At 45.0% G+C, this 20,801-nt stretch overlaps 1 protein-coding gene across 2 annotated transcripts in view; it reads right to left on the bottom strand.

Moving 5' to 3' along the window:
- Positions 1-20,801, bottom strand: part of LOC137426739 (calpain-9) — a 107,402-nt gene that overhangs the window by 29,936 nt on the left and 56,665 nt on the right. The window contains exons 13-18 of one of the 2 annotated variants that reach the window (XR_010984394.2): positions 19,583-19,654; positions 10,374-10,431; positions 8,601-8,665; positions 8,276-8,340; positions 6,183-6,261; positions 1,417-1,533 (exon numbers count right to left, since the gene is read on the bottom strand). Coding sequence is in view for 1 of the 2 variants with exons in the window: in XM_068115564.2 (XP_067971665.1) it covers positions 1,417-1,533; positions 6,183-6,261; positions 8,276-8,344; positions 8,601-8,665; positions 10,374-10,431; positions 19,583-19,654 (460 nt within the window). In the remaining variant the exon portion in view is untranslated. Of the gene's footprint in view, positions 1-1,416; positions 1,534-6,182; positions 6,262-8,275; positions 8,345-8,600; positions 8,666-10,373; positions 10,432-19,582; positions 19,655-20,801 lie in introns of both variants that reach the window. The other variant, XM_068115564.2, reaches the window with a different exon arrangement.

Genomic DNA, 20,801 nt, shown 5'->3' on the forward strand with positions numbered 1-20,801 from the left:
GGCATCATATGGAGTGCCATTACCCTAGGGCTCAAGACCCGGGGTTGGGGATGGACAAATGGACTTGGGTGTTGCCGGGGGCTCTACATGCAATTCGGTCCTTACTGTGTACGTCTACAAATGAAATTCCTCATGATCGTCTATTTCACTATCAGCGTCGTACAGGTAGTGGACAGTCATTGCCCGCTTGGATCTCCACATCTGGACCGGCCTATCTCAAACGTGCCGTGCGTCCGAGCAAATACGATCCACTTGTTGACAAGGTACAGATCATTCATGCTAATCCGGAATTCGCTCATGTCAAAATGCCGGACGGCCGTGAAGCCAATGTGTCGGTGCGTCATCTTGCCCCTTGTGGGGAAGCTGATGAGATTGGGTCCAGTACAGGGGTTCTGATGGTCGGATCTCCGTCACCTCATCGGTCACCCGATCCGACCGGGACTGTCATACCGACTCAGACGGAGGAGTTGATTAGCACTCTGACTGGGGAAGATTTGGGTACATCAGCTGACAGCTCAGATGTGTATAGAACCCGCACGGGGAGAGAAAGTCATCGACTGGAGCGCTTTGGTTGGCAGTAACTCCTTGATAGGTGTTCTATGTTCTTTTGCATTCTATATATTTGTTGCTGATTAGTGCTACGTGTATACATTTAAATGGCCTGCTTGCAAAGTTTTTGCACTCTGGGAGGAATGTAGTGAAACGTAGGCATCTAAGTTAAAGCCCAGGTGCAGTAACATCTTCTGCCCACTAAGTGCTCTTATAACTATCCGTTCGCTCCTTGCGAGAGGCAGACCTGTGACCATTACGTGCTTACTTAGGAAGGTGAGAAATCATATTGGCATGAGGCTTGCTTATTTGTACTCGATATTACGTATACTCCTGGAGCCTATTAGAGTACTGAAATGATGGTTGTCATGTATTCTTTCTAGATGCTGTTCGAGATTGATTCAGATTAAACTCGGAACGAGAAAGCTGTTGTGAGACTCTGATTTTTACAACAAACCTCATGTTCAGAACTCCGCCATGTTGGTTCTAGCTGTGATAGGCATAGACCGGAATTTTGTGATCTCTCACTTGATATATTCTTGAATTTCACTTATTTTTCACTTGAATTCCACTTTTAAAGTTGTCGTTTTGGTGTACTTTGGTGAACTTTGTGGAACTTCGTACTTTGTGGAACTCCGCAATGGACCTTGAAACATAACTCTCCCCCTTCTCCTCTCTTCCTCTCTCCCTGCCTCCCTTAGTATTCCTGTCAGCAAAGCGATGGGTGGTATTTGCTCGTTTTAAATGAAAAGAAAACCTTTTTTATGGATTTGCAAAAATGTAATTAACATGCAAATAATGTTTTCTCAAGCCAAAGACCACTGTGATTTCACATCGTCCAACACCATGAGGCATGCTGACACTCACGGAATGAGGCTTCTAGACGGGTGAGGCAGGTTATGTAGTCATTGAACTTTATGTTCATTTTCTCGTCGGCATAGCGTAATGTGAGCAGTTGGTACATCTGGTTGTTCAGACGGAAACCTGCAAAAGACAAATGAGTCTCATACTTTTTCTGCATTCGACTTAATAAACAAAAAGAGGTTTAAAACACAGAAAGTGTTGACTGACTTTTGTTCTCTCCGGGCATCAAAAATGAAGTTATTTTACCATTCGTGTGTTTGTCAAATTTCCACATTATTTCATCATCTATGCGTTATTGTTTGTTTCTAGTTAGTTTTGGTTTGAATTTCCTGTAACTCGTAATCAATTAATCGTGTTCTGTTTGCTCCGCGTATGCGGCCGTGTACCCTGAGGCTACCCCGGTCGGTGGTTGTTAACTTAAGTTCCTTACTTCGTATTTTGCTTGGTTCTTAGATTTTTCCCTTCTCCCCCGAACATCGACTCTTTGTCTAACGTTTTAAACCCCCCCCCCCTCCCAAAAACCCCCCCTGCCCCAAAAAACAAAACAAAAAACATCTATTTCCTTTTCTCCACGTGTGCTATTTTGTGTGCTTCTGTCCACGTGCGCTGTCTCGCCCCGCCCCCATTATCTCCTAGCCTTCCACCTTTTGCCCTGTTCATGTGACTCGTGGTTGTCCCTCTAGGCCCTCTCCCCCCATTGGTATTTTGTGAATATAAGATTGTTCTTCACGGTTCTGTTTAAATATTATTTCAATATGTTTAAACTTTCCCCTGCAGTGTTTTATTCAGTGGTATATTACAACACGCTGTTTTTCTTCCTATTTAAAAGGCTCTTTTCAATTTCCTCTTCAACTCATTCCACTTCAAAAAAAAAAATTCAATCTCTTACAATTTTTCCTCACTACATGTTCTAAACTCACTTTCATTCAACCCCTCCTCGATCGTTCTTAAATGGATTTCTGACTTGAAAATCACAATAAACCCAATTTGCTATCAATGTTCGTCTTTCATTAATCATCCACATCCTAAACTCCCCCCTTGCCCCTCCCCTCCAAATCTCCCCCCTTGCACCTCCAATCCTAAACTCCCCCCTCCCCTTCAAAACTCCCCCCCAACCCCTCCCCTTCAAATCTCCCCCCATACCATCCCTCTCCAATTCTCCCCCCTCCTCCTCAAAGCCGCCTCCTCCCCACTTCGTCTCCCTTCTATCTCATACCTCCACCTCCCCCAACCTTCTACTTTCCTCTCCCCCCCCTCAAACAACCCCTCACTGTGCCTCATCCCATCACCATCAAACCTTTCGTCCTCCTCATCTTTCCCTTTCTTGTAACTCTTCTGTAATCTCTGACACACTATCAACTGCTCTCCCTACCTCCCCCCTCTCATCCTTCTTCTGACCCTTCCCTCCCCTCCCCTGTCCTGCACCCGAAGCTCCCCCTCTCTCTTCATCAACGGTATGGACCTCAAACATCCGGGGCCTTCGCTCAAACCTGACTGATCTCTCCATACAGGTTGCTTCTGACAATCCAGACTTGATCTGCTTAACAGAAACTTTCTTCCTTCAAGATGTCTCTGATTCCTTAATATCTTATCTTGGTTACTCCCTCCTCCCATTATGATAGACCTGCGCCTCGTCCTGGTGGTGGGGTTGCTATCTTCATGAAAAACTCTCTTCCTCACTCACCTTGCACTGCCCTTGCTCCACCTCACCCCCAGGAGTACCTCTGGCTACGGCTTCCTCTCCGCTCCCACCTTTTGTTCATATGTGTGTTCTGCACCGTCCACCAAACAGTGATGACTCCATCTACATCTCACTGTCTGATAATATGGACCAACTTCTATCTACTCATCCCAACTCTCTCTTCCTCATATGTGGTGATTTCAATTGTCACCATGCCAGTTGGCTGGGTGTGGGTACCTCTCTCACCAGCCATGGCACCTCAGCAGAGGACTTCTGTGACTCATTGGGACTGACACAATCTGTCAATTTCCCGAGCCGGATCTCAGTCAATGGAGCATCTTCTCTTCAAGACTTGTTTATGACAAACTTCCCTGCAAATGTCTGCTGCTCTTCTTCTGCTCCAATCGCTTCTTCTGATCATGTGCTTGTTAAAGTGGACATCTCTCTGGCCATTCTCAGAGAGCCTCCTCAGCGTCGACGAGTCTGGCATTTCAATCAGGCCGACTGGCACGGTCTTCAAGCAGCCATAAATCATCTGGACTGGTCTCCCATCTCTACTGCCTCTGACATCAATTCTTCCTGGGCATTCTTCCAAAGCAAACTGCTCTCTCTCATGCACAGATCTATCCCATCTCGTCTTCAGTTGTCTTACCCTTCCTCCCGTCAATGGTACACTGAATCTTGTGGTGAGGCAGTTGCCCTGAAACAACTTGCCTTTGCCTCTTGGAAGGCTAATCCAACTGAAGGCAATCTCAGTTCCTTCCACCAAGCTTGGAACAAGTGTGTGTCCACCCTCAAGAGTGCCAGGAAGCACTATCTCTCCACACTCAAGAATGAACTCTCAAACCTGTCTCCTTCCTACAAATCGTGGTGGCATCTGGTCAAATCCGTTTCTGGTGTTTGTTCCCTCTCCATCCCCTCCATTACCTCAAATGGCGACACAGTTGACAGCACACGTGACAAAGCCGAATGCCTCAACTCTGTGTTTGCCTCAAAATCTTGTGTCCCAAACCCATCTCTCTCTGTTCCAACCTTACCCAGTCGAACCCAACTGCTCCTGCACTCTGTGTCCTTCTCTCCTGACAAGGTGGAGAAGTTTTTGTCAAACCTCGACTCTGATTCTGCAACTGGACCAGACGGCATCAGCCCACGGGTCCTAAAATCCTGCTCTGCCGCTCTATCTGACCCTCTCTCTGTTCTTTTCACTCTCTCTTTTGCTCAAGGTCATCTGCCAGCATCTTGGAAATCAGCAAACATTACCGCTTTACACAAAAAGGTGCAAAAACAGATCCTTGCAATGACAGACCAATCAGCCTGCTCCCAATTATCAGCAAAGTCATGGAATCCATCATTGCTTCGGATATCAAATCCTTCCTCTTCTCCAATGGCTTGATCTCCGATCATCAATTTGGATTCAGACGAGGTCATTCTACGCTGGACATGCTGCTTCTGCTGTCTCAACAATGGATGGAGGTCCTCAATGCCAAACAGGAAATCAGAGCTGTCTCCCTTGACATATCATGTGCCTTCGATACGGTCTGGCACCCAGCTCTGCTCACCAAACTCTCCTCCTATGGTATCCATGTAAATCTCCACGCATGGCTTGCGGACTTCCTCTCTGGTCGTAGTCAACGTGTGGCCCTGAATGGATTTCTCTCATCTCCCCTTCCTGTTCAGGCTGGAGTTCCCCAAGGCAGTGTTCTGGGCCCTGTGCTTTTTCTGGTCTTCATCAATGATCTCTCCGACTCTGGAAAATCCTCTCTATCTCTTTGCTGATGACTCCACTCTCTGCCGCTCCATTCCTCATCCCTCAGATCGGCAGTCTTCAGCCTCCTCACTCTCTGAAGACCTGGACAAAATCACAGACTGGTCAAAGAAGTGGAACATGTCTTTCAATCCTGACAAATCTCACACTTTTTTTTTTTTTTTTGAAGGGAGTGAGGGACTCTTACTCTTACTATGTCTCTCCGAAAAGACCGACTGGACAACCCTCCCATCTACTTTCTCAATAATCCTCTCCAAGAAGTTCTGTCGCTCAAGCTTTTGGGTCTCACTATCTGCCATGATCTTTCCTGGGAAAACCACATTTCCAAGCTGGCCTCCAAAGCCAGTCGCCGACTGGGCATCCTCCGTTGTGCGAAGTCCTTCCTTGGCACACCTAAGCTCCTCACCACATACAAGGCTTTCATCCGCAGCTCAATGGAATACTGTTCTCCCCTATGGGCCGGTGCTCCTGCCTCACACCTAGCTCGGCTTCACGCTGTTGAAACCAAAGCTTTCAGAATCATTGGAATCTCCCGCGATGAAGCTAACTCCGAGGGCCTTTCACTCACTCACCACAGGTAGGTAGGTGGTCTTTCTGTCTTCTACCGACTCTTCTCTGGCCTTGCTCCCCCAGCTCTCTCTGTGCTCTGTCCCCCAAATATTCCTGCAGGTCGCACAAGATCTGCCAGCATCCCTCTTATGGTTACACTGCCAAAATCTAGGCTCTCTGCTCACCTTCACTCTTTCATTCCTCTTTTCTCCCGCCTCTGGAACAAACTCCCCCACTCCCTTCAATCCCACTCCTCCCTCCAGGTCTTTAAAACATCTGTTCACCACCATCTCTTATCTTCCCCCATCCAAAACCTTGATCTTTTCTATCCCCGCTAATTCACCCCAGATCCACCTTTTTTGAAATTCCAACTTCTTTCCTGGAAGTCCTTGCAGTGTCCATATGTTTTATACCTCTCCCACCCACCCCCCACCTCCTTCCCATGCCTCCTCCCCCCAAGCCCTCTCCCTCCCACAGATCTCTCGATGTCCCTGCTCTCAAATGTTGTGTTTGTGTCCTTCCCCCTCTCTCCCCATCTTGTCTACCGCTCCCCTTATTATATGTTTTATGTGTCGATTTGACTTTTTGTGTGATTAATGTTAGCTTTTTCAAGAGCCTCGATCTTGTATACAAAAAAAAGAAAAGAAAGTCAATCCGCAAGGTAACATATAGACCACAGATGCTAAAGATTACCTTTTTTCACAATTCGAATATTTTTCTCTGTTTGGAAGAAACACCAAAAGTTAAAAGACCACCTTGAAATCTGCACCTCACCTGCAGTGTTGAGTGCAGTGCGCATCTCATAGGAGGACATCATGCCATCCTTATCCAGGTCATGCCTTCGAAATATAGCCTGTGGCAACAACACACATGGGATAGAGGTTGGTGACAAACAATAAACATGGCAGGCCGTAAGCATTCCATTTCCAAGGACTAAAATCGTCCTCATGTATATGAGTAACTTCAAGACGTGTCAAGGCAAAAAGTCCACATCAAAACTCAGGATACTTCAAAGAAAGAAAAAAAACCCCAAGGTTGCAAAAAGCTAATTAATATTGTTGCGGATTTGAGAATCCTGCACGTTGGTAATTGTTTGTAAATATCACCCTCTGTAAATAATGTAATAATTCCTTGTAAATACCTCCATTAATTGTAAAGATCAAAGGTCGTCCCCTTAGTTAGTCCATCGCACACACGTAGAAAATCATAGGACCTTCTAAATAGTTATCTCTTTATTATATGTCAGTATAAGGCTCTGTTTTTCCACTAGTTCATTGCATTGCACCGAATCAAATAAGATAGGTCCCCTTCAAGGATTTCATTTCCCAGCAAAACTCTCTCTCTCCGTGCAAAACAGATTGACAAGCGTGGGGTGCGCGCCCTCTCAACTGGCCCTGGTTTGAAAGCGGCGTTCGCCGCCATTGCGAACATGTGCTCCGTGCTCTGTTTGGACAAGAAGGGCGGGGTCGCCGAGAAGAGACAAGCCCGTGGCTCGCCACGGGGGCGGGGCTGTTCAGCTCTATGCCCAAATAAGGCTACAAGCCCGTGGCTCGCCACGGAGGTGGGGCTGTTCAGCTCCATGCTCAAATAAGGTTACAAGATCGTGGCATTGCCATATAAGGCCACAAAACAGAGCACGGGGGTGGTACCCAAACGGCCGAGGGCATGTCACGACCCCGCTTGATATATGCGTGCGACGATCGTGCAAAAAGCTGTGTACGTGCTGCTGCGTTGGTTCAAGAGCTGGATTTTGGTTCCGAGCTGGTACAAGGCTGGTACGTGCTGCTGAGTTGGTTCAAGAGCTGGATTTTGGTTCCGAGCTGGTACAAGGCTGGTACGTGCTGCTGAGTTGGTTCAAGAGCTGGGTTTTGGTTCAGAGCTGGTACGAGAGCTGGGTACGTGCTGCTGAGTTGGTTCAAGGCTGGAGCTGGGTTCAAGGTACGAGGAGGAAGAGGATCTGGAGAGGAAAATCCCAGTGTTACCGACAGAGAGAGAGAGAGAGTCGTGGGTCGGAATGGAACCTCGCCAGCTGAACGAACCTTCTGCCATTCCTTTCATCCCCCATTCGTGTAAGTCTGTCTGTCGTCTGTCCTCTGTGTTGTCTGGGGTATAAGTTAAGCTTGTTTTAAGGATTGCACTGTGTCTTCTTCTTCTTCTTCTGTAAATTACTTTCGTTTCTTTCCTTCTCCTTTGGTTTCTTTGGTTGTGTAAATAGTAGTTAATAAATATCTGTTCCTCCATTCTTTGATTTCTTCTTCCTCATCCGATCATTTTAGACATTTCCACATTGAGTTCCTGTGGTGCGATTTCGGCCAACGCTCAGGATCGGGTTAGTGATTGTTAAACGGCTCGCGCCGCAGTTCGCTTCGCTCGGCGCAACCAATCAAACTACACTGCGGCACGGACGGGGGTGTTTCCTTGCGTCCCGGAAGGCGCCGGTACTTAGGTCATAGGACGGATAGGCCTAATACCCTACCCAGCGCTGACCGGGCGTGACGTCATACCCTCAGGGTCGGCGACGGCCAGTATAAAGGACAAGGGGTTAACTCCCCTTGGCAAGGGGAGCGCCATCGTCCCAGATCCGTAACAATATCTTGCTAGCCCTTGCACCCATGCAGTGGGAGGTGTGTGAGTGTGTGGTGTGTGTCCAGAGCAAAACGTTGTTTTTAGCATTTGTCATCAAATTTTCAACAAACATTTATTGTAAGATTATGGAGAACACTGATGAATACATTTGAACGGTTTTTTTTCAGTCAAGTTTAATTTGAGTGCAAAGCAGATGTGGCGGGCTTTGCATTTTGAGATGCTTTCCAGTTGGAGGGTTGTATTATTACTGACGAAAGAGACCATAAACGAATAACTCTCACCTGCCAACCCTTGATTCTCTCCCACAAAAAGCGGAATTCCTCCAGGCCTAATTTTCCAGAGCCATCTTTCTATGGAGTACGATTAAGGAGTTCCTCATGATATTGCAAATGTACAAACACACCATTGTGGAGGGAATTACTAGAGATGAACAAGGACAACTCGTTCAATGGACACCCAGCAATAGCATGGCAATCTGATCGAAGTACTTCCTCGTAAAAGTGGCCTAGCGAGACACAAGCACACCAAACACACACAAGCGTACACACGCACACCAAATGGCAAACATTATGGGCCCAATAATATGGACGTGGCAAGAAAGGATGCATCCATGAGTGCCACCATGCTCTTGCAGGCATGCATGCTGAACCCCTCCGACTGCAGCTCAGAGTCTGTGGGTCAGGGAGGTCGTGGAATAAGAGGTATGAGAAGTTGGTAGAACTAGCACCAAAACAATGTGCAGAACCATCATATAACTTCAAAATTATCATCATGGCATCTTTAAAGCGTTCCAGTTGAAGGTCATCTCCATATTACATAAGCAAGAGTGCTCCCCCACCCCCACCCCCCAAGCAAGAGTGCTCTCCTCTCCCCCCCACCCCCCCCCCAGGACCCTCCTTCTGCATTCATCTATCCCAACTCTGATTCCCATACATAATGTGCAGATGCATCTTTATTGCTGTTCTGCAGAGAAGACATGGAGTAAAAGAGGATTCATATTGAAGGAAGTACAGAAAACAAATTAAGAAACACATTACCGAGAGAGATATAAACAATATACCAGTACTTCTTCACCTTCTCTTCCTTTTATAAGGGGTGAGGTCCCATACGTCTTTTCCTCCTTCCTTATTCCCTCAAACTATCCGCTCTCTTTGCCGTTCTTCATTCCTCCACCCATACCAAGTGTCCAGCCCATCTCAGCTGGCATTTTACCAATCTCCCCATCAAGCTCATCTGTAAACCAATATGCTCCCTCAGTCCATCCATCTTCTTTGCTCTCGCAATCCTCCTCACCCAGTTGTTATCACAGACCTGCAGCCTCTGTTGTTGTCTCTCTCTCTCAGTGCCACTGTTTCGGAACTGTAAATGTAGGCTGGCATAACAAAAGACACCAAAACGTTTCCTTTTAATTTTCTTGAAATCCTTCTGTCTGCGATTACTCCCTCCACCCTCCTCGACCCATTCTCACCCACCGGAATCCTCCTCCGCATCTCTGCCTCTGACTTACCATCCCGGGTCACTGTTCCTCCCAGGTACACACACAAGCCTGATCTACTTCCCCTCAAACCTGATATTTATTTTATTTTCTAAACATAAACAAGAGTGGGCTGAGAGTGCTTCCTTCCCTCAAACCGATGTTCACACTGAATCCCTCTGACATCTCCGCACCAACCAAAATTCTTCCCTTTGTTCACTTATACATCCATTCCACCAACCTAGCTTCTGCTTCCGGTACTCCCATCCATCTCAGAGTCCCATCCATCCAAAGCAACGCAAGTATATTGAATTTACAAAAGTATCAAACACAACGTTTATGTGTGCCATGGGTGGACAGGTTGGATGTGTGGTAAGCATTCTTTGGTGAACTAGAACAGCACTCGGGAGAGCGCAGACCCCCGCCAGGCTGAATAGTTTGTTTTGTAGCCCACTGATACGCCGGATCTGGATTCAGACGAACCAAAATCGAATCAGCTTATTCTTGTCAACTACCCAACTCATTCACCTAGTTTAGTCATAATTCATCCACAACTTTTTAAAATATCATGTTATATATCGTTTTTCGCCCGAACTCTTAATGGTGAAGAATCACTTTAAAAATTAAATAATTATCGTATCCGATTCCATATTCAGATCTTCACCAAAATTGAATCTTTTTTTTTTTGTCACACACCGAACCTGTCCACCAAGTTTTGTCCGTATCCGTCCACAACTTTTCGAGATATCCTGTTCACAGTCAGACAAACAAATAAATAAAACAGCAGACAGACCACCTTCGGTGGCAGAGGTAAGGAGTGGGGATTTTCCAACTAGTAGCAACAAATCAAATGTCGGAATCATTGTCAGGTTTTACCTGTCATTCAACATGACCATAATACTCACGCTTTGCTGTGATTTTGTTTAAAATGTATTGCAGTTCTCTTGCACTCACTTCCCTATCCTGCAGAGTGGGGGAAAAAGCAGTGCATCTGTTATCGTAGATCCTGAAAGTTTACATTGAGCAATTGTAAAAAGAGTTTGAAATGGCATAATTGTTTTAACTATTAAGAAAGTAGTTAATGCATGGAATGGCCTTCCTATAAACTATAAAGGTACACCAGACTCGGTGGTGTAATGGTTGGAGCGTCCATCCCGAGTCGGGGAGGTCGGCCGTTCAAACCCCGGCCGAGTCGTGCCATAGACGTTTGTAAAAAAAGAAAAGAAAAAAAAATTGTATGTGCTGCTTCCTTGCTTGATCTTGTTACATTTGTAGGGGGTAGGCAATGATTACCTTAGTCCAGGTAGAAGTGTATAGATTACCATGCTCCGTATATCGTGATGAAGAAGAAGAACCCCCATGTACATAAGTAGGGTTCCGGTAGACCGTATGTCGGGTAAGTGTATAAGTGTCCTCATGAGAGGGGTGGGGTTATGTTAATTAGTTAGGGATTATGGGTAATGAATTCCCTGTATGTAATTGCCTCTGTTATTTCCCCTCTGTTCCTTATGACAATGCAGCACACACACAAAGCCAGGCAATAGCGCATTAAAAGACACTAAATAAAAGCTAACCGGAAACAGGACTTTGAGCACCAACGATGATACCACCGACGTGTGATAACATCAAGCAGGCAGGTCCAGGAGGCCACGCCCTGGAGAGCAGTGATTGGTGAGATTTGTCGAGCGTAGAGGGACTGGCTGATAGGAGCAGGCACGGGCGGCGTCAGATGACGTCAGAGCCTTGAGTACAAAGGAGTTGGAGGGCCGACATTTTCTCTTTCTGCTGCGGGATTTCATAAAGAACAATGTCCCCGACATTTTCTCTCTCTCTGCTGTGGGATTTCATAAAGAACGGTGTCCCCGACATTTTCTCTCTCTGCTTCGGGATTTCACAACAAACGGTCGAAGTTTACCGCTCTTGGCTTTCTCTCGGTTTCTGGAGCTGGAAGTGAACAGTCGCCGATGGGCTCTCTTGCGGTGGGACAGTCTCAACGAACGGTTGTGTTCCGACATTTTCCCTCCTCTTGCATTGGAACATTGGTGCCATGCAGTCACATTGCATAGCGCTCTCGCGCTAGGGACATTGGAGGTTTTGACTATCGTGAGGACGAGCGAACTGTGCACAGCGGCCTGTGCTGTTCCCGCCAAGGACACGGGGGTTTTGACGATTCCCGAGGTGGTTCAGGAGACCCTCAGTGCTAAGTACATCCAAACACACACGCTTTATTTTCACCAGTTATTGTTCCCTTTGTCTGTATACGAGTCTGTGTGTGGACGTCCCATTTAGGAATCTTAATTTTATTGTGCATTCCTTTGTTACCGGCATTTCTTCAATAAAGGTGGTATTTTTGTACATTTAAAATCCGTGTCGGTTTGAATTAATTATCGCAGATTCAAAGACGTCCGGTGGGACCCGTGAGGGTAAGTTTGTCATTCTCCTTTCCCTCGCGTGTAAAGAACACCATCATTTTTGACTGAACGCCTCAGAGTGTAAGCTCGTTCGGCTATACGTTTCCTTGGAGGATTTTAATCCCTAGGAACACGACAATATTCGGCATTTGAAAAGGATACAGCATTGACAAACAACTATAGGTTGGCAACCATTGCTCTGGCTTTAAAGGGCCTAATGGCCTCCTCCTGTGTTGAAGTTCCTTGTATAAGGAAGCTCCGATCAAACGTTTGCACAAAATTGTAAAATAGCCCGTTTTACCTGATGACTTCACAGATTATATTTAGAAGACTTTTTGCACATTTTCCTCTTGCTGTGACTTGTTTTAAAATTGATTAGCGATGGTATTTCGAAATGCAAGCAAACTTTCAGATCCCCAAAATGAGAACAACTGTACTTACAGATCGCTCGAGTCAGCAGGAAAATCCCATCACTGAATAAATCCGACGAAATGAGGGGTGATAGTGTTTCGTATGCGGCCTGTGGCTGCTGGCTGCATCATTTTTTCTGCAAGCGCAGCTGTGCTGCTGACGCAATGCCCCCCATTACAAGTAAGCTGGTACTCATTTTCCTGACCTCAGAAGGATGACAGCCTGAGTCCACCCACCTGGTGTTAATTCAGCTGCATGACAGGGGGCTCAAACTCAGGACCCTAAGATCTCAAGCCAGCCACCTTACCCGTGAAGCCAACACCAGGTTTACACGAAATGAGTTCTGAGAGGAAATGGATAGCTCAGAGCTAGAGCACTTGCCTTTGCGTTGTTGAGTCTAAGTTTGATTTCCGTTCTGTCATTAGGAACTGTCATTCGGAACCCTGGTGTTGGGCTAGCGGCTAGGGTGCCAGCTTAGGATCCCAGGATCCTGGGTTCGAATCCCGGTCGATCGCTGAATTAACGCCAGGGGGGTTGACTCAGCCTGTCATCCTTCCGAGGTCGGCTAATTGAGTACCAGTTCACTGGTAATTCCCTGCTTGTCGTAAAAGGCGACAAAAAGGGTTGGCGGCAGGAAGGGCATCCGGCCGTAAAACATTGCTTCAAAAAGGGGACCAAAAAAACAACAACCACGGTCCCCGAAAAAGGCCAACCCCCGCTTTGCGGGGAAAAATGGCCTCTAAATGTGGTTATTTTTTTATTTTTTATTCGGGTGTTTTGCAGGCACGATTTTACATTAATAGGTCCACAATCCTTCGAAAATAATGTCAAGCCGGCTGTCGAATCTACCAGTATTCATTTGTGGATGTTAAAGATCCCACAGTACCTTTCAAACACAGGAAGCCGTTGTGTGCTGGTATTCTGACCAAATTCTAAACTCCGACGCCGACTCGGGGCTACGTCGTGGTAGCTATGGGAACTTTCATGACCAACTTGCGGATTTTCAATTATGTACCCTTCAGAAGAGAATATGAGCAATAAAAATAATTACTATTACACTGTCAAAAATACTTTTCTAAGGAAACATTTTCTTGAAATATGAAAACCATGAGAATTTGTTTTCTTGTGGCTAGAAAAATTCTCATGGTTTTCTTGTTTCAAGAAAACTTTTCTTATCTTAAGAAAATATTTTCTTACCAAATAATTTTTTTTTGCCAGTGTATACAAATATCTAGATAATTCCAGTTTTACAACCCTCAGGAACACCAAGATGTATTCCAAGAACAGATTCAAGACATTATTATACAAATCTACAAGGCAATTTAGATTCAACATTGTAAAAAAAAATTCTAAAAGCATTCGGTGCCAAGAAAACTTTTGAAAGGGAAGAAATTTCACCAAGATAATTTTTTTTTCTCATTTCAAATCACTTGGCAACTTGTCACTCCAAGAAAGCCACGTAATGCTCTTTGGAAAAGAAAACGGGCTTGGCAGCAAGCCAAGGCCTCGCTACTGAACTCAGCTGAGGCTGCAAGTTGCATCAGAATATCTAAGTGACCTGCGCTGCATGTGGAGACATGGGCTTTACAACAGGCTTTGCACTGTAATACCAGTCACTAACTGACATTAGAAACATAAAAATACCTGCATAATATTTTTTACAGATGAAGCACTCGGTGTAACAATGCTGAATAATACCAAAAATATTCATTCAAAAAGCTTTCCAGGTTCAAATGGAGATCCACGCACAATTGGAAAGCCAATAATCTGCTGGTTTCTTGGAGAATGAAGATCATTGGCGATAGTTGTCACTTGTTAAATTTTGAGTGCATTTTTGAATACTGTGTATTGAATTTAACCAAAAAAACCGTTATTTATTTATTTTATTTTTTTTAATACAATATCTAAGCCTTGTAATGGAACTGCCACTCGCACACATGGACATACTGATGAGATAAACACTTAACGCAGCCACTGAGTTTGGGAGAAGAGCCACTCTGGGCACAAATATGGCGCCGCCTCTCTCACCGTACTCAGCAGGACATGTCCGTCCTCCCCATGGATGCCAACTGTTTAACGACCGTATCCCCCTTTTTCAGGGTGTTGGTCGAATTATGACATTCCTCCATACGCATCTATCCATCGTATCACTTTCATGCAAATTCAAATATTCCATTTCTTTTTTACCATTTTCAATCCATGTCTTTTTTGGATGTCCTTTCAGCTTTCTTCCTTCTACCATGAGCTTTATTGCTCTCTTTACAGCTTCATCTTCTGGGCTCCGTTGCACAAAACCATACCAACCAAGTCTCATTTTCTAAAGTTATTCTTAACAGGTATTTCTTTTTTTTTTTAATCTCTTCCTGATTTCTTTTTTGTGGGACTTATTTTTGCAGAACAGACACTCGGCCCAGACCATGACAGTTGGCTGATTAATCTCGATAGTCTCCCTGGCTAGCTTGTGTCTGTCATGTCAGATCCTGATGCTGTTCTCCTCTCCTCCACACTTATCGTCCTCCCCCAAGGAATCAATAAACTAATAGTTTGGATAAATGTGCTGTTGATGTATTACAGGTATGATAGGCCAAAAGGCCTCTACCTGTGTATATCCTTGGGCAATCTTGTGTCTCACAAGACTAAAACTGGGGTACAAAGCATGTTACAACTGAAATTAAAGCTCCTTGTGGAATTCCCCGAAATCCATAAAGGGTCAATGAACAACTGCAAACAAACCGAATAATTTTAAGTCAACCCCGGAACTTTGTTAAAAATGACACTAAACTGCATAAAGGAGAGTACACAGTTATTACATACTCAAGACTCGCTCCAATCACTGAAGGATCGCTTGTCTGACGCACATATTGATCTCATGATAAAAAACCAAAATGGAGTAATTATATTTCTTATTTGAAATGTCACAAAATGAATGGTTTTACCTGTAAAGTACATGCAAGTTATTAAAAGTTCTGCAGGGTGGCCTGAAAGTCACTTTACCCCTTCCCAGTAAAATATTCATTCTTAAGTTATTTTAATATACAGGGTTTATTGTGCAGTACTTATAATAATTAATTATTCATTCATTCATTCATTCTCCCCCACTGAAGGTGGACGGAGGTTATGTTTCACCCCTGTCTGTTTGTTAGGCCGAAAAAAATATATTGCTGGTCTCTGGTCAGACCAAACTTCCAGAATTGATGCGGCGATGCGGTTTTTTTTTTTTTGAAAAATATGGATTGCACATATAGATGTGTTGTTTTTGTGTCCTCATGCCTTGCGGTCCTCCTCATCTGCCGTGGCGCCGTCCAGAGAGAAATTAAAGACAGCCAATGGGACTGGTAGGCCTTTTTGTAAATAATGAACACAAGCTTGTTATTTTAAAATGTATTTATTCTGAAAATCATTAAGTTCTTCAAGCATATTATAGACTGCCAATTCGTTCTCGAGATCTCCTCGCCGTCTGTCAAACATTCCAATGCGTCTATCGCGTCAACACTGCGCATGCGCCAGTGGTCTATCAGGCGATTGCTGAAGCATTTGAATGCTGATAAAAACCGCGCATGCGCATATGACGACACCCCTGGACCAATCTTCGTGTACGGGATGACACGCTGCATGTGTATCAAAGCCGTGCATGCGCAGATGGGCTGTATGGTGTTATTCAAATCGGCGCATGCGCAGCTGGGCTAAACGGCGAACGTGGAAGCGCTTGAATCCATGCCGATGGTCTCCCACGATCTCTTCTCCTAGTCCACCAGATTATCACAGACACTTACAACTTCATGACAAACGTGGTAGGATCCAGGCCTAACTAACGAGACCAGCCGCAGCTCTCTAGGCCTTCTGGTTGCTTCACACGAACCCGACAACGAACATCTTCGTTTCAATAAATGACAATTGCAATATCCAGCCGATTGGATTCATGACGGCACGGCACACACAACTACTCATATCTCTGGAACGGCTGGTTGGATTTGAACAAACTAAACGGAGTTTTGTAGGGGAGAACCGTGCGCGAACGTCGATACCAACGGCGACCCTCACAGTATTTCCCGAGATAGCGCGCCGGCCCGGCAACGAGGCGCGCGCTGTTGTAGGTACCGTTCAAATTTGAAAAAAAAACATTGTTGACGCGCAGGGTCAAAATCGATGCGCGCGCTGACCAGAGACCGGAAATATATTTTTCTCGGCCTATACTTGGCATTTTTTTCTATTTTTGACAAGTATGTTGATCACTCCGGTCGGTCTGTATGTTTGTTTGTCCGTTCACTTATACTTGCCTGCAGGTCACAATTTTTAACCGATCTTCACGAAACTTCACCAAACAGTAGAGTTGGTGGTCCGACAAAATCCTATGTATTTTTGAGGTCAAAAGGTCAACATAGGCCAAAGTTCAACCACTTTCTTTCAAATTTCTAAAATCCTCAATTTTCATCCGATTGACTTGAAATTTGAATGGGATTTTCATATAAGCTAACTGAATTCAAGCACCAACTATTTTTGAGATCAACATAGGTCACATGGTCAACATAGGCCAAATTTCTAAAATCCTCCATTTTCATCCGATTGACGTAATCTGAATAGCATTTTCATATCGGCTTACTGAAACCAACCACCAATAATTTTTGAGGTCAAACGGATGCTCTCCTGAGTGCCATTCTACTTTGTCCTCTTTTTCCAAGTGTTACTCCATGAGTGATTTTTCATCTTTGTCTGTCTGTCTGTCTGTCTGTGAACAGGATATCTCAAAAAGTTGTGGACGGATTCAGCCGAAATTTGGCAGAGAGGTAGTGGATGTGACACTGATGAAATTATTAGATTTTGGTGAAGATCTGGATTCGGATCCGGCAAGTATAATTTTTAAGTGATTCTTCACCATTGGGAGATAAGGCCAAAAACGAAATAAAGCAGGATATCTCAAAAACTTGAGGATGGATTTGGACAAAACTTGTGGATGGATTTGGACAAAACTTGGTGGAGAGGTTGGTGTGTCTGACAAGGACGAATCGATTCGATTTTGGTGAAGATCTGAATATGGATTCGGATATGAGAATTATTTCATTCTAAGTGATTCTTCACCATTGAGAGATCGGGCGAAAAGCGATATATAACATTGTAGCGGTTACCGGAAGCATGACACAATCACCTTGCACCGGCCGATGACGTAACAGGCGGGCGGTTACTTGCCCGGACTCGCCCGGACGTGTCCGGACTTGCCTTGCCCGGGCGGACTCGATTTGCATACCACGCCCCGTTGAGAGGCGTGGCTGACTTATTTGCATACCACGCCCCGCCTAAGAGGCGTGGCTTTTGTGTGGTGAACTTTTGATATAAATTGCCGCCCGTGTTAACGGGCTATTCGGTGCTTTTGAGTTGAGCTAGAAATAAATAGCTCAGTGAAACTTCGTTCCTGGTGTCGTCCATTTTGTCTGGCTTTATCGTGAGAGCACAGCTCCACAACATGATATTTAAAAAAGTTATGGATGGGTCATGACTAAACCTGGTGGACGAGTTGGTTAGATGACAAGAACAAGCCGATTAGATTTTGGTTCAGGTCCAAATCCAGATCCGGCCTACCAGTGGGAAACAAAACATAAACTGTTCAACCTGGTGGAGGTATGCGCTCTACCGAGTGCCGTTCTAGTTGTATCTGTATGCGCTCCATCATTCTCCTTGCATCACTGAATTAGTCGCAAGTCCTCTTAAGAAATCTTGTGTGACATTTGTGGAGTCATTTGTGCGAAAGAGGCACGACCGCGGCGGACCATTCTGCAATCGTTATATACTGCATTGTCGACACTTTCTCCTTGATGAAGGCCCACAAAGAGTTGTCTCGAGTAGTTAGATCTGGACTACACTGTGGTCTTGGCGAGTCTGGACTACACACTACACTACTACATGGTAGAGGGGCTGGTGATGTTGGTGATCCACATCCAATCCATCGTTGAGGGAACGACTCATTGAGATAGTCCCGTACATGCAACGCAAAATGTGCGGGTGCACCATCTTGTTGAAACCAGACACTTTTAGCTATTCCCGCAGTAACAAGTCATGGTACCATCTAGTTTCTTAACATATGCTCATTAGCTACAATATTTACCGGTACATCAAAAAACTAGGGACCAAATAAATGCTTTGAGGTCATTCCTACCCATATCATCACGTGTGGAGAATGATACTCCAATTCCAATGTGAAATGTGGCTTTTCCTTCGACCAGAAAACCACATTCCATGCCTCTGAGCTTCGATAGATGGCACATTCGTCAGAAAACAATTTTTTTTCCTCGAGACAGTGCAGTCAGGAAGGCGTCAAAAGCAAGACATCGCATGATGCACATCCCCGATCCATGTCGGCATCACTTAGTTCATTCACAAATGATGGACGCCATGGTTGTAAACTGAAGATCGTTGTTTATGTAAGTTTGCGTAGTGATCTGCCAAGTTGCGAAGTTCACCGACTCTCTTTGTTGTTGACTTTCTCGGCGGCCGGTCAAGGGTCAACTGACACCAACACAGCAGCATACGTGTTTCTTCTTGTTACTGATATTCCGCTGCGCTCCGTGTCCTTCACACTTCCTGTTTCAAAGGCCAGTTTTCCCAAATTTAATAAAGTCTGCTTTGGTGGTGAACGTTTTCCAAAGCGTTCCGTGTATCCGCACTTGAGCAATTGTTTGGCCTGTGTGTGCTCTTTCATGCACCCAAACACAAGGAAACAACTGCTGATCGACACTGTAACAACTTGTGTCCGCCATGCCGTATAACTTCCTACTGACCCCCACGTCAGTGAGTCAGTGTTGCCACATACCATGGCGGGGGAGGGCGGAGGGGAATGGAGGGTGGTATGAGAAATTTAGCAGAGGTAAAGCGACTTTCAGGCCACTCTGTACAATCATCAAGGACTGTTTTATACTTTACATTGATTGAAGGCTCATGTATGAGCTTGGAGATGAATCACATACAAGAGAAAGATGTCAGTAAATATCAGCGATACTTTTACATAAATTACAAGGACATGAGCAGACAATGGACAAACCCCTATAGTATATATGGCATTTCTTCCTTCATTTTACCTGGCTTCCCCACATCACAAGCAAAGAGTTCAAATGGGAACACAAACAGGCCAAACCATAATTAGCATGCATGATGAACCCATGGTCTGATTGAGCCGACTCTGCACACTCAAATGTTGTGGCATACAAGCATTATGCAGATCAAGCAAAGACACCAATGTTTATTTATCAGACATTCTACACAATTACACTTTACGGAAGTAAAACAGGATGAATTAGACTGACCCCTCCTGCAAGCTTCGCAAAGACGAGCTTGAACTTTTCATATTCCTCAGTGTGCTCTTCTGGTGGTGGAAACTGAAAATGATAGAGTTTAGGACTTCTTAAAAACTGCCCCTTCAAAAGCAGACAGAAATACATTAGAGATAGACACAATATTGTTTGTGCTCATCAGTATAAAGAAGAATGTGTAGTTTTTTGCCTTTTTTTTTTTTTAACACAATTTCCTTCGGAGATTCGACAGAATCTTACAAAGGGTGCACAGTTACCTTTAAGCTTCAAGTGTAGGTTGATTTCAGATCCAACTAAAAACTACCATATTGGTGCTTCTCAGATATGGCGTTGCCCGACTCGTGATAAGTCCGAATGCCTCAATACTGTGTTTGCTTCCAAATTATTGTGTCTGAACCCCTTTCTCTCTGTACCCATCCTTCCCTGTTGTACCAAACTGCTCCTGGACTCTGTATCTGTTGCACTTGAGAAGGTAGAGAAGGTTCTGGCAAGTGTGTGTGTCTACTTTCAGGAGAGATAGAGAAAACAACATCTGTCCAACATCAAGAATGAGCTTTCAAACTCGTCTCCCTCCTCTAAAACCTGGTGGCACCTTGTCAAGTCGGTCTCGGGTGTATGCTCACCTTCCATCCCTTCCCTAACTTTAAATGGCATCATAGATGACTCCGCTCATGATAAGGCCGAATGCCGCAATTCTGTCTTTGCTTCAAAATATTGTGTCCCTAGCCCCTCTCTCTCTCTCTCTCTCTCTCTCTGTACCTACACTTCCCAGTCATACCCAACTGCTCTCGGATTCTGTGCCTTTTGTACCTGAGAAGGTGGAAAAGCTCCTGGCAACCCTCAACTCTGATTCTGCAACTGGACCAGACGGCATCGGCTCACGTGTCCTAAACATCAGCTATGCTGCTCTTGCACTTCCTCTCTCTGCCCTTTTCCCCCTGTCATTTACCACAGGTCACCTTCCATCTGCTTGGAAGTCTGCCAACATCAATGCATTAAATAAAAAGGTGCAAAAACATATCCCCTTAACAACAGTACAATCAGCTTACTTCCAATCATCAGCAAGGTCATGGAATCCGTCATCACAGTTGACATGAAATCCTTCCTTTTCTGCAATGACCTCAACTCAGATCATCAATTCAGATTCAGACCAGGTGACTCCACCTTTGACATGCTCCTTCTACTCTCCCAACAATGTATGGTGGCCCTCAAT

This window comes from Myxine glutinosa, chromosome 5 (genome assembly GCF_964187855.1).
Source record: "Myxine glutinosa chromosome 5, kmMyxGlut1.1, whole genome shotgun sequence".
Taxonomy (NCBI): Eukaryota; Metazoa; Chordata; class Myxini; order Myxiniformes; family Myxinidae; genus Myxine; species Myxine glutinosa.